This window comes from Meleagris gallopavo, chromosome Z (genome assembly GCF_905368555.1).
Source record: "Meleagris gallopavo chromosome Z, MGAL_WU_HG_1.1, whole genome shotgun sequence".
Taxonomy (NCBI): domain Eukaryota; kingdom Metazoa; phylum Chordata; class Aves; order Galliformes; family Phasianidae; genus Meleagris; species Meleagris gallopavo.
Window position 1 is genome coordinate 23,060,583 of NC_139435.1, and position 13,818 is coordinate 23,074,400.

Consider the following 13,818-nt stretch of genomic DNA (forward strand, 5'->3'; position numbering starts at 1 on the left):
AGTGAGGTCTGTTTTTGGGAAGTGGAGCAAACATGCAACGGTATCATCCTATGTAGTAGCAATTATCTAATAATTTTAAGAAAATAAAGTGGTTTGAAATGCTGTTAATAGAAAGCATGCTGTAGTTCGTCCCTTCTTTTCTGGAAATATGTATTCCAGACATCTGTTATGAGTTAAAAGTTGCTTTTTCCATGACTTGTGCCACTGCTGACTAGATTTCCTGCTGTGATGGCTTCAGAAACTGCTATGTTGCTCCGCAGTACTGCAGTATAGCAAGTCACAGAGATACCTGTTTTCTTCCTTATTTTACACTGACGGTTAATAAAATTCTAGTTAGTGTAATTTTTTTTTAAAGAAATTTTGGTTATTTAAATATTACTTCAGAAGTTCTTTTTTTCTTTCTTTTTTTTCTTTTTTTCCAAAAGCCTACATTTGGCTAATGCCAAATACTGTGCTCTGGAAGACAAGGAGGTCTATGCTAGCAAAGGTGATAAAAGTGCTTTTAATGGCTAGAGCTTGAGTTGCTAGTCCAGTAGAGGCAGTACTGCATAGCTTCAGGCTCCAAGGTACAGTAGTATTGAGTCTGAAAGTGTATTCGTAATAGTGCATATGTACACACATACAGGTATATTGTGTGTGTGTATAGATATATACAATACAGGTACATACTGCAGCTGCCACATAAGTTGACTGAGAACTTGTATGAATGCAACCGCTAGGCAGTTCAAGAGGCAGTTCAAGAGGAAGTTCTTGAGGGAGTAGGTTTGTACATATTTGGGGGTGAATCAATCTAACTGGGTCTCCCCAGTTGCTGGCCCATAGGTGCCAATCTTTTCAATTAATGGCAGCTAGACATAGGGCCTTGAGTCTGCAGAACTACTTCTGTGGCTGCTACAGAATGCTCTGCACATGCATGCTCCCTATGTCCACCAGTAGCTACCACCCTGTAGTTTTGCCCTATGGACAACTGTGTGTGTGTGTATACAAACACATGCACCTGGACAGGATAGCCCTGGTCTCCTATAGTTTTCTCTTCAGGGAGAGACATAAATAATGTTTCTCTCCCTAAAACCTCTAGGCCACTTTGATTTTTTTGGAAGCTGGATAGAACTCTTCTCTACTCTCTTGCCAGCTTTTTCTGGGATGTCTCTTTTCTGTACCTGCATTCTTACCTCTGCTTGCCATGCACTTCACCTCCTTGCTGACACTTAGTTTCACTCACTCACCAGTTACTCCTGGGCCCTCTAACCTGTGGTGATGGCACTCAGGCCCTCACTTGTTCTTGTCATCTATGGGGCTCCCGTGTCCTGAGATCTCACTCAACGTGTTTTTTATTGTTGGTACCCAAGATCAAGCGGCCCATGCTCTGGTTCTGATTGCTGTCATATATTGTGTATTCAACATGAAGCTGGATGTACTTCACAGAACATAATTTAAAAAGGACTTTTATAAGACTATATGACAGAATGCTGATCAGGTGCAGGACACAGAAGATCATAAAATCATTGAGGTTGAAAAAGACCACTAAGATCATCTAGTCTAACCTTCAATCCATCACTATCATATCCACTAAATCACGTCTCTCAGTGCCTTTTCTTAAAAACCTCCAGGAACAGTGATTCCACCACCTCCCTGGGCAGCCTGTTTCAATGCCTTGCCATTCCTTCTCAGAATAAACTTTTTCTAATATCTTACCTGAACATCCCATGTGACTTAGGGCTATTACCTCTCATCACCAGTTACCTGGGAAAAGGGGCTTACTATAGAGGCAGAGAACCATAACATCTTTCCTTAGCCTTCTCTTCTTCATACTGTAAAATCCCAGTTCCTTCAGCCATTCCTTTTATTGTCTTGTATTTCAGACTCTTCACAGCTTCGTTGCCCTTCTCTGAACATGCTCCAGGGCCTCAATGTCTTTCTTGTAGTGAGGGGCCCAAAATTGAAAGTAGTACTCTAAGTGCATCCTCAGGGGGACCGTCACCTCTCTGTTCCTGCTGGCAACACTATTTCTGATGCAAGCCAGGATGCAGTTGGCCTTTGACCACCTGGGCATGCTACTGGCTTGTGTTCAGTTTAACATCAACCAACACTCCTGGATCCATTTCTTTCAGCCACTCTGTCCCAAGTCTGTAGTGTTGCCTGGGGTTGTTGAGGCCAAAGGGGAGGCCCTGGAACTTATCTTGTTAAAGATCATACAGCTGGCCTGCCCATCAGTTTGGCCTGCCCATATCCCTCCATAGGGCTTTCCTATCCTTAGACAGATTGACATTTCCTTTCAACTTTGTGTTGTGTGGAAACTTACTGGAAGTGCACTCAATTCCCCATCCAGATCACAGTAAAAATATGAAACTGAACTGGCCTCAATACTGACCCCTGGGGAGCACACAAGTAGATTGCCAGCTGGATTCAACTTCATTCACCACCATCTCTCTCTGAGCCCAATCATGCAGCCAGTCCTTTTTACCTCTTATTTCTCTATTTTTACCTACTGACTCTGTTCCAAATCACATTACAGTCCCTTCATTTCCATGCCTTTGGTTCTTTCCTAGAACATCCTGTAAGTCTTGTAAAGTCCTAAAATACTCTTCATATAATGTATCCCATACCCTTAGACTGCAATACCATTCAGCCCAAATGAAAGGTACTCAGATGTTTACTCTTGATGAGTTTCACACCTGGACCCTGGGGCTGAGGAGGGTATCCCTTCTTTGGAGCCCTAAATTTGAATGCTCTTCTGCTGCTTGGGGAAGTGTTGATGGTTCTTGTCATGGATCCGATCTAGGTCAGGTTATTATTCTGCTGCTTCTCACTGCACTGCCTCTCTATTCTCCTTTGTATGTGTGAAGATAACATTTTATCACATAAATGCTATTTACTATTCATTTTTTGTATTAGTGTTTTTGTGATTATTTTATTATATTTGAAATCAAATAATTATATAATTCACATTTTCTCTGTGCAGTGGTTAAAGTTCCACTATTTACTGGTGAAAAACATTTATGTGGCAGGAGACTTAAACAGAAAAGAGATCAGGGCATTTAGAAAAGACAGCTATCTGACTAATCTTTGTAAAGAATTAAATTGACGAATTTAGGTCACTGTAACTAGACAGAGATAACCACTTCAGGGTCTCAGATGACCTTTCGTGATTCAGTTTTTACTCTGAAATTCCTAGAAATTAGTTGGAATGAGCTTGGTCAGATTGAATGGGACTCTGAGCAACCTGATCTAGCTATAGCTGTGTCCCTGTTCATTGCAAGGAAGTTGGACTGAATGACCTTTAAATGTCCTGTCCAACTCAAATGATTCTATGATCTTGACAGTGTTTTCTGAAACAATTTTTTTCATTTTTCCCCCCAGGTTTAACCCTGGCAGAAATTTGTCTGTACAGATTGCTACAATGCAGTAGCATAAAATATATCAGGTTTTCTTGAGCGCTTTTCCTGACCAGAAAAGGCTGCTTGTTTTTTTTTTAATTTTTCTTTAAATCTGTGCTGAGTGCTCTGGTACAAGAAAGTAGAGGTGAAGAAGTAGTAAAACATACTCATTTGTCTTAAGAGGAGCAAAGGGCATCTTATTGTTTTACAGAAGTGCCTTGTGATTTTTGTTTTTGTAAGTACATACTGACCTTAACTTGATTATGTGCATCATGGCGTGCATTGTAAGGATGCAAGAAGTGACCTAATAAGCAATTGGTGGTATAGAACAAAAATAAATTTTGGTCAATACCTCATGGAGTTTGATGTGTTTTTATTGATAAACTAATTAAACAAATCTGCCTTTATTCCTCAAGGCTAATGTACCCGTGTTATGATTAGTTTCATAGAAAGGAGCGTTTTAACATTGAGTGAAGGTAAGTGATAGAAGAACAGTGTAGTCACGAAGCTGTAAGGGCTACCATTTCTAATCACAGAGTGGATTCAGGGAAAGGAGGCTATCTTTGCACACCTGCAGTCATTCAGTGCATAGGCTTCTTGTGGTCGATGTTGATTGCGGTTTGTCTGTAGCAGAACTGCAAATAATATAGTGTGGTGTAACCTTCTGTGATTTAATATTCTGTTTTTTGCCAGAACTGGCGCAAAGATACATCTTCTGATAGCAATGGTAATTATAGCACAGCTGTAGTTGAGGGTCTTGAGGAGTTTTCTATTATAAGCTCCAAGAGTCAGTTGAAGTTGTCCAATGTAAAAAATATTATCCCTGCTTCCTTGACTTACAGTGGCTATGAGGGGGTAAAGTGAATTAAATTGAATATCTGCTTCCCCCAAAGTTATACTGCGGTTTTCTTACTCTTTGAACGTTATGTCTTTGTAATATACATATATTGGCCACATCCTTTGAATGTTTTGAGCCATGCAAAGGTGGACCTAATGCCCTTTGCTTTTGTCCAAGACATAGTCAGAAGTGCTTTTTAAATCAGAGTTAAACTGCGTAAACTACCACTTTTCGGCTTGAAGTTATATTCTATTTCAAATGTGTAAAGTAATTAATTTTGAATTTTAGTGTAAAACGTGCCTGTTTAAACTGTTGTTACCAATGATTTCACCCAATCTGTTTTCGCTAAGAATGTATTAGCAGTTCTCACATGGTCAGTTGCCATATGGTAGCTTCTTATGTTATTGAAGTCTTTACAAACCTGTTAGTAATATAAAACAGTACTTTGTATTGTTAGTCCTGATCTGACTACTGTAAATTAAGTAATATTGCAGCATCTCAGGGAATTTCTATTAAAGGGATTACATTAAGTCATAGGACATCTGAGAAGCATGTGGATATTCCAGAGATGCTATTAACTCTTCCTTCAAAAAATAAAATGTTTATGAAACTGCAATCTAGGGCTTAGTTTTGTAGAATTCCAAAACTTCCTTGTAATAATGCTCTTTGTGTTTTTGTTTTCAGATAAAAAAGCTTGTGTACGTTTATCTGATGCGCTATGCAGAAGAACAGCAAGATTTAGCATTGTTGTCCATCAGTACTTTTCAGCGTGCTTTGAAAGTGAGTGACTACGAAGTAGTGTTTTATGCAGAATTCTGAGCTGCAAAAGTAAAAGGATCTTAAGTATAATCGGGTTCTTTGATTCTAATTAACTTAAACATACTTAATCAGATTCAGATATGTCATTGACAGGGGTTTTTTATGCTGCTTCAAACTTTCTTCAAGTGTTAAGCAGCTAAACCTGCATGAAGTGCCATTACTTTTCTAAAGATAGGAAGCTGATTGGTGCTCTCATATTCACAAACAACATTCAACTTGAGGAATGTCTTTCTTCTTTCCTAGTTAACTTATGTATATAGCAAGACCTTATTGTAACTGAAGCTCCCTGTTTCTTTTAGCTTATGTGGAAGATGCGTATATACAAGAGAGAAGTATAAGATAGTGTTTACATTACAATATGCAATATGTTGCGTGTGCTTCTTTTAATATAAAATGTTGAAAAAAGCTTTTTGTACTGGTTTGCATCAGATTTGTGTCACAACATGGTATGGGATTAGAGAGCAGAAGTCAGAATTGCCCTTAAAGTATGACTTCTGAGGTTTAGAAAGGTCTCTTAAATCTGTACCAATGAATTTGGTCAGAATTTATGATTGGAGGATGTTGAGTTTTTTTCCCTTGCATTCTTCTACTAAAGCTATTCTAGATTTATTCTGTGTATTCAAACCCATAATTAATGGAGTAGGTTTTCATAACTGTTCTTCAAAGTACAGCTACTTTGCAGTATTTTTTTGTCTCCAACCTAACCTTAGCATTATAAAGAAGGACATATCCTGGAAGGAAAGAAGAAAAGGTAGAAAACGAAGGAGGTTTCAAAACATTTCGCTTTCAGATTTTACACATTCTTGAGAATATTAATTTTCTTACTGGCTTTGTGTTATATCTCCCAGCTAGGAATAAAAGCGAGTAACTTAGTTACTCTTCCTAAGTACTTAGGAAGAACTTGAGTGGAAATGTCACAGCTATGAACCATATTTAAATTTCCTAGAAGTTATGTTTCAGTAATAAAACTGAGCTGTTGTTTTCAAAATATCCGAATTCCAGATCATTAAATAAAATGCTAGTCTTTTGTAATGGAAAGTAAATGATGCTACAGATTTTTTTTTTCATTAAAAGTTTATTGCATGAAGTTTGGCATATTTACTTGTTGGTGTGGCTTTAATTTGCAGGTCTGACTTACGGTGTGATAAATTTGGACGGTTTAATCTTGTAACCTTGTTTTGGAAGGGACCTCAGAGGTCACCTGCTTCCAACCAGCCATGCTACAGTCAGAGTTGCTGACCATGATCCCAAGCACTGGATCAGGCTGCCCGGGACTCCATCCAACCCTGGCCTTGAACACCTCTAGGGGTGAGACGTGCACGGCCTCTCTGGGCAGCCTGTTCCAGTACTTCACCATGCTCTCAGTGAAAAATTTCCCCCTTTAATTTAATTTAAATCTCCCTTCTTTTAGTTTGAAACCATTCCTCCTTGTCCCCTTAATATGCCCTTACTAGGGTAAACACTCCAGAGGATTTAATTGTATGTTTCTTATCTTATTTTTCCCTTTCTCTCCCGTTTTTTAGGATCCTAATCAGTTAATCCGTGCAAGTGCTCTCAGAGTTTTATCTAGTATCCGTGTGCCAATTATTGTTCCTATTATGATGCTTGCTATTAAAGAAGCCTCTTCTGATTTATCTCCTTATGTGAGGAAAAATGCAGCCCATGCAATCCAAAAACTGTACAGGTGAGTTCTTCTGAGAAATACTGAAAAACATTTTAAAGATATTATGGATTCTATTTAGTAAAACTCTTTTGGATGTTGTGTGTGTCCCAGATGTATATCAGATCTGTTTTTTTAGAAGTATAAAATAGACATAGATTCAATCACTCAGCTGATTTGATTGGAATTTAGACACCTTTGAATTTTTTTTCCCTAATTGCTACAGCAGAGGTTTTCATATTCTTAATCTTAACTATTTACCAATAGTGCATCTACTGTTTGCTCTTCTTTGGAAAGATACAGAGTACTGTGAGAATTTTTTAAATCACTGTTGAGTATTTAAAATGTCTTCATGAAAATTTGAAAATAAAATTCTATTTTAATATGCTTTTTTTTTTTTTTACTGGGGGATGAGCTTTATATTTTTTTACCATTATTTTCTATGGTATATTCTTGTATAAGTTCAAAGTGTTTTGATTAAAGAGAGTTTTGATATATTTATAACAAATACAAGTACGGTATGTGTAGTGACAAAATGCTGAATAGTTTTTTGCTTGACACAGTAACATGATAAATATGAAAATATATAAAAGAGAAGCTGATGCAGTATTTTCTGCTTTTTAATAAACTGTAATCACTGTAGGAACTCAGAATGCAAGATACGTTTTTAGCATCTGTATCCTTCATCTTGAAGTAATTCACTTTGGTTTGGAATACAAATGACAAAAGAATGCTTCCTAATAGAAATTCTATCTATGCAAATCCATTTCTTCCACATGTTCCTCTTTCCTCTTCAGAAATCCTTCTTAAGGAAGAGCTCTTACAAAGAAGAGGATAATGGCTTACTCATCTGTGGACAATAATATATATACCTTTCATAATATAGATGATGAGTGTAACTTCTGAGCTATAAGGCTGATGGTTTTTTTCATGACAGCCTTATGAAGAGCCTGGGCAGGGGTTCCCTCTCTGGGGTCTTTTTTACAGTGAGTACAGTGATGGCCTTGGGAGTAGTTGGGTCAGGATGTTACCAGTTTCAGTCACCAGCTGTTTATCCTCCTCTCTGTGAACGTGCAGACATGTCTATTGTCACATAAAGTAGCAAAAGGATTTTTTAAGTCCCTACTGTTTAAGTAATGTTCTTTCTGTTATCAGAAAGGGCCTGTATATTATAAAGTTTCAGACTGTGGTAGCTGCACAGTCCACCTTACCTGCAGTAGAATAAGCTTCACTGTTACTACTGTGGAGTAGAAACTAGCAGTTGAGTGCCTGGTAAAGCCTTTGAGGTGGTACCCCACAACATCCTTCTCTGCAAATTGGAAAGATATGGATTTGATCAGTAAACTGTTAGATGGATGGAGAACTGGCTGCAGAATTGAATCCAGAGAATCGTGGCCAATGGACATAAGTGGTGTCCCCCAGGGGACAGTGCTGGGGCTGATACTCTTTAGTATTTTCATCAATATATGCATATATGAGTACAGGTTAGGGGATGACCTTATGGAGAAGAGCTCCACAGAGAAGAACCTGGGGTTCTGGTGAATAGCAGATTGGCCATGAGCCAGCAGTGTGCCCTACTGGCCAAGAAGGCTAATCATGTCCTGGGATGCCTTAAAAAAAGTGGCCAGTGGGTTGAGGGATGTGTTCTATCCACTCTTCTCTGCCACGGTGAGGCCACATTTAGAATACTGTGTCCAGTTCTGGGATCCCCAGATCAAAAAATCTTGGGATCTCCTAGGAGGAGTCCATCTGAGAGCAACAAAGATGACTGGAGACCTGGAGCATCTCCTTTGGGAGGATGTAACCTGGATCTGTTCAGTCTGGGGAAAAGAAGACCGAAGGGTGTTCTGATTAATGTTTATAAATATCCAGAGGGAGCTGGGAGGCAAATTGATGAGGTAGTGTTTAGTGATAGGGCTAAGGATAATGGCCTAAAACTTGAACATAGGAAATTCCATACTAACGTGTGGAAAAACTGCTTAATGGTATGGTTGACAGAGCACCAGAACAGATTGCTCAGACAGGTTGTAAAGTCTTCTTTTATAGAGATGTTCAAGACCCATCTGGATGCCTACCTGTGAGACCTGTTGTAGGGTACTTGCGTTAGCAGGGGGTTTGGACTCGATGATCTCGTGAGATCCCTTCCAACCCCTGCAATTCTGTAATTCTATTATCAGTGACATCGACAGTGGGGTCAAGTGCACAAGTTTGCAGATGACAGCTGTGGGACGTGGTTGACATGCCTGAGGAATGGGATGCCATCCAGGGGAACCTGGACAAGCTTGATCAGTGAGCGTAGAATAACCTCGTGAGGTTCGATAAATCCAAGTGCAACATCTTGCACCTGGTTTGAGGCAAACTCCTCTACCAATACAAGCTGGAGGATTAAATGATTGGGCCTGCTGGAAAAGACCTGGGGTTACTGGTGGATAGGAAGCTAGACATGAGCTAGCAGTGTGCCTTCACAGCCCAGAGAGCCAACTGTATCTTGGGCTGCATCAGAAGTGCAACCAGCAAGTCGAGGGATATGAGCCTACTCCTCTACTCTGCAAAGCCTCACCTGGTGACTGCTTCTAGATGTGCAGTCCTCAGTACAGGGGAGACATGGACCTGCTGGAGTGTTTTCAGAGGAGGGCCATAAAGATGATCCAAGGGATGGAACATTTCTCCTCCAAGTACAGGCTGAAAGAGCTGAAATTGTTCAGCCTGGAAAAGAGAAGGCTCCAAGGTAATCTGATAGTGGTCTTTCAGTATGTAAAGGAGAGCTACAGGATAGAAGGGGACAGACTCTTTAGTAGGGTCTGTTGTAATAGGATAAGGGAAATGGTTTCAAATGTAAAGAGGGTAGATTTAGGTTGGATATAAGGAAAAAGTCTTTACAGTGAGGGTGGTGAGACCTGGGCACAGGTTGCCCACAGATATTGTAGATGTCCCATCCCTGAAGTAATGCCAGAATGGACAGGACTGTGAGCAACCTGATCTAGCTGTGAATGTCCTTGTTTATTGCAGAGGAGTTGGATTAGATTACCTTTAAAGGTCCTTTTCAACTCTGAGGATTCTATGATTTGGAAACTGTTTATAGTAAGTGTGCCAACTTTTATTGTCACTTTTTCAAAATCTACAGTTTTAGTATCTGATAGCACTGGTTTGCCACAGGGCTAAGGGAGAGAGTACAACTTTCTGAATTCTATGAAGAAGCAGCAGTGCCTAGAACTACTGAAGGCCATCTAATTAATTGGTCTGTAGACAATAAAGTTGGCTTGTCTTCAGATTAGCTTGTCTGTGTCTCAGCAGATGTGTCATCAGGGATCACAACTGGTAGCTCTGCAGTGAAAAAGGTCATACATTGGAAGCAAGACTGTCTTCTGACATTTTTTTAATAAGCATATCATTTCAGAGTTGGTGAGATCATTCTGTAGTCAGTGAGAATCAAAATTCCACAGGCCATGGATCTTTGATTTGAAGATCAGTCTACAGTTTATGTACTCTCAGTAAGTTTGCAGATGACACCAAGCTGGGAGGGAGTGTTGATCTGCCTGAGGGTAGAAAGGCACTATAGAGAGGCCTGGATGGACTAGATTGATGAGCCAAGGTAAGCTGCGTAAGTTTTATTAGGGCCAAGTGTCAGGTCCTGCATTTGGTCACAACAAACCCAGACAACCCTACGGGCCAGGGGAGAAGTGGCTGGAAAGCTGCCTGATGGAAAGGGACCTTGGTGTACTGTTGGACAGTCGGCTGAATATGAGTCAGCAGTGTGCCCAGGTGGCCAAGAAGGTCAATGGCATCCTGGCTTGTATCAGGAATGGTGTGGTGAGCAGGACTAGGGAAGTCATCCTGCCCCTGTGCTCGGCATTGGTGAGGCCTCACCTCGAGTACTGTGTTCAGTTTTGGGCACCTCAGTACAGAAAGGACATTGAGGTGCTGGAGCAGGAGCAAGGAAGGGCTACAAGAGTGCTGAAGGGCTTGGAGAATATGTCCTAGGAGGAGAGACTGAAGGAGCTGGGGCTGTTCAGTCTGGGGAAAAGGAGACTGAGGGGAGACCTTATTGCTCTCTTCCAATATCTGAAAGATGCTTAGAGCGAGAGCGGGGTTGGTCTCTTCTCACTGGTGACAGATGACAGGATGAGGACAAATGGCCTCAGGTTGCCCAGGGTAAGTTTAGGTTGGATATCAGGAAGCACTTCTTTACTGAAAGGGTTGTTAAGCACTGGAATAGGCTCCCCAGGCAGGTAGTTGAGTCACCATCCCTGAATGTGTTTAAAAACCGTTTGATTTTGTGCTCAGGGACATGATTTAGCAGAGGGTTGTTAGAGTTAGGGTAGTATGGCTAGGTTGTGGTTGGACTTGATGATCTTTCAGGTCTTTAGGTCTTTTCCAACCTGAGCAATTTTGTGATTCTGTGATTCTAAGTTACTCAACTACTTCTCTTCCTCCCTTTCTCTCATGCTAACTTAGAAGTCTTAAAATATGATCTATTACAAAGACTTAGGACTTTTATCTGAAGACTTTTGTCCTTTGCAGAGATTCCATTAAACTCCCCCCTCCCCCCTCCTTTTAAAACAATGCTGTTGTTTTACATGTGCTAATGATTGTGGTTTCTAAAGTTTTATTACACATTTAACCTAGTATTGCTAGTTGTTACAACCTCAGTGATGTAGTATGCAGATGGGTACATATACTTAATCTGTACTTGTAAAGGATGGACAGTGCTTTAGGACATTTCATAAGTCACTACTAAAACTTAAGTGTACAATGATGACCAAATGCTTCTTTACTTAACTATTTTAAAATGAGTTTTCAAAGTTATAAAACCACATCTTTATGGCTATTTGAGTTTGCAGTCTCTTTGTATTTTCTTCTGCCTTGGCTTTCAGTTGTGCCATGCTGTGTGAGTCACTGATGAAGAGGAAATTGGGATGAAAATTTTGTTATTGCCTACCCCTTGTGTCTTTAGTATGATACACAAGAAAGCTAAGGAAGTCAGTTTTTCAATAATTGGTACCTCTGACAAATTTTTCACGGTTGTTTTGAATATGCCAAAGGAAAGGTATGAATATTCTGGAAAAGTACACAGTGAGCTGTAAGCAGTCCAGGACCCTCCTGGAATGCATAAAGGATAACTTCTTGAGCCAAGCAATAGAGAGCCCAACCAGGAGGATGCAATATCAAACCTGTTGCTCACCAACTGAAGTGAACTGAATAGTAAAATCAGGATTGCTGATTGCTGCTCTCAGCTGTCTCAGCCATAGAGACCATTGGATGGTGCAGTAAATGCTCCTGAAGGGTATGGGACAGAAAAGCAGGAAATCTATGATGCTTAATTTTAGGAAAGCCAAATTCCAGATCTTCTGGGAGTTGGTCAGCAAAATCCCCTGGAAAACAGTCCTCAAGGATATGAAGCAGAGATGGCAGATCTTTAAGGAAACTTTCTTTAGTGCACAAGAGCTCTCCCTGCCCAGGAGTAGGAAGTCAGGAAACTAGAGGCATAGCCCCCTAGCGAGCAGTACAGGCAAGCTGGTAGCAACTGACAAAGTTAAGGCTGAGGTACTCAACTTTTTTGCTTCTGTCACCACTGGTGACTGAGCAGATGAATCAGAAGGTGGGGACTGAGAGAGCAGTGTCCGTCCTGCTGTAAGTGAGGATCAGGTTTGCAACCACCTGAGGAACCTAAACATCCCTAAGTCTGTGGGTCCCAAAGAGATGCATCTTGGAGTCCTGAGGGAATTGGCTTATGTAGTTGCCAAGCCACTCGATAGTATTTGGAAAGTCATAGTGATGAGGTGAAGTCCTTATTGACTGGAAAAAATGCAATGTTGATCCCATTTTTTAAGAAGGGTAGGAAGGACAACCCAGGGAACTACTGACCTGTTGGTCATCATGCATCCAAAGCATGTGGAAGAGAGGGAGGTGATACAGGACAAGCCAGCATAGCTTTACCAAGGGTGACTCCTGTCTGACCAACCTGGCGGCCTTCTATGCTGGCATAACTGAACAAGGGAAGAGCCACTGATGTCATCTCTCTGGACTTCAATAAGGTCTTTGACACAGACCCCATAGCCTTTTTCTCTACAAATTGGAAATACATGGATTTGACAGAGCAACAAAACTAATATGTTGGCTTCTCTTGGTATTTCTTGTGGTTTAAGTGAGTGGACAGCTAACATACCCAACGTTTTGCTCACAACCCCACTGCCCATTGAGATGTGGAGAGAATCAGAAAAAAAAAAAATGCAGAACATGCAGGTTGAGATAAAAACTATTTACTAGCCCGCCACCAAATGCTCAGCCAATCCCTAAGCAGTGTCTGCCTCCTGACCAACTCCCTTCACTTTTATAATTGTTTTTATATCACACCTAATAGTGTGGAATATCTCTTTAGCCAGTTAAGGTCAACTGTCCTGGTTCTGTGCTCTGCCAGCTCCTTGTGACACCAGTACAAGACAAAATAAGCAAAAATAAGATTTTTATCTTTGTTATATTACTTAAGTGTGGACTAAAAATTATGAAGATTACATTTCATGCTGAACAGACAAGGTATTTTGAAATTGGTTCTTTGAATTATTTGATATTTCTGCAAGCAGATCCTTCAACACCTTTGGTTCCCAGCCTGCGTTTGGATGGCAACAAATCTAACCTTTCTTAAACTTCTGATATTTCTAACCGAATATGTAAAACAATTTTTTTTTCTTTCTAGTCTTGATCCAGAGCAAAAGGAAATGTTAATTGAAGTGATAGAAAAGCTGTTAAAGGATAGAAGTACGGTAAGAGATGAATTGCTATTACATATATATGTATATGCTGTATGTGTGTGAATTTGTGTGTGTATGCGCATAAATACGTATTTAAGTTTATATATTTAACTATATATATATAAGTATGTGCATATATTTAAAGAGTTATATCACATACATACATACATACATACATACATACATATAAATATACAGCTAAATGACAGCCTGAGGAAGATTTTTCCTGAAGCCTTATTGATATGTTTTTATGTGCTTCAAAATAGAAGCATCATTGTGTATCCATGCATTATATTGTGAATGTGATAATGATAATATCCCTTTACAAGACTGGTGATCTTTTTTATGTTTCAAGTATTTTTAATCCATTTTCTT

The 13,818-nt window shown here is 39.9% G+C and overlaps 1 protein-coding gene across 2 annotated transcripts in view; it reads left to right on the forward strand.

Moving 5' to 3' along the window:
- AP3B1 (adaptor related protein complex 3 subunit beta 1) overlaps positions 1-13,818 on the forward strand; it is a 162,327-nt gene that overhangs the window by 28,742 nt on the left and 119,767 nt on the right. For both annotated transcript variants that reach the window (XM_085212812.1, XM_085212811.1), the window contains exons 4-6: positions 4,900-4,995; positions 6,558-6,718; positions 13,389-13,455. In XM_085212812.1, the coding sequence (XP_085068938.1) occupies positions 4,900-4,995; positions 6,558-6,718; positions 13,389-13,455 (324 nt within the window). The remainder of the gene's footprint in view (positions 1-4,899; positions 4,996-6,557; positions 6,719-13,388; positions 13,456-13,818) is intronic.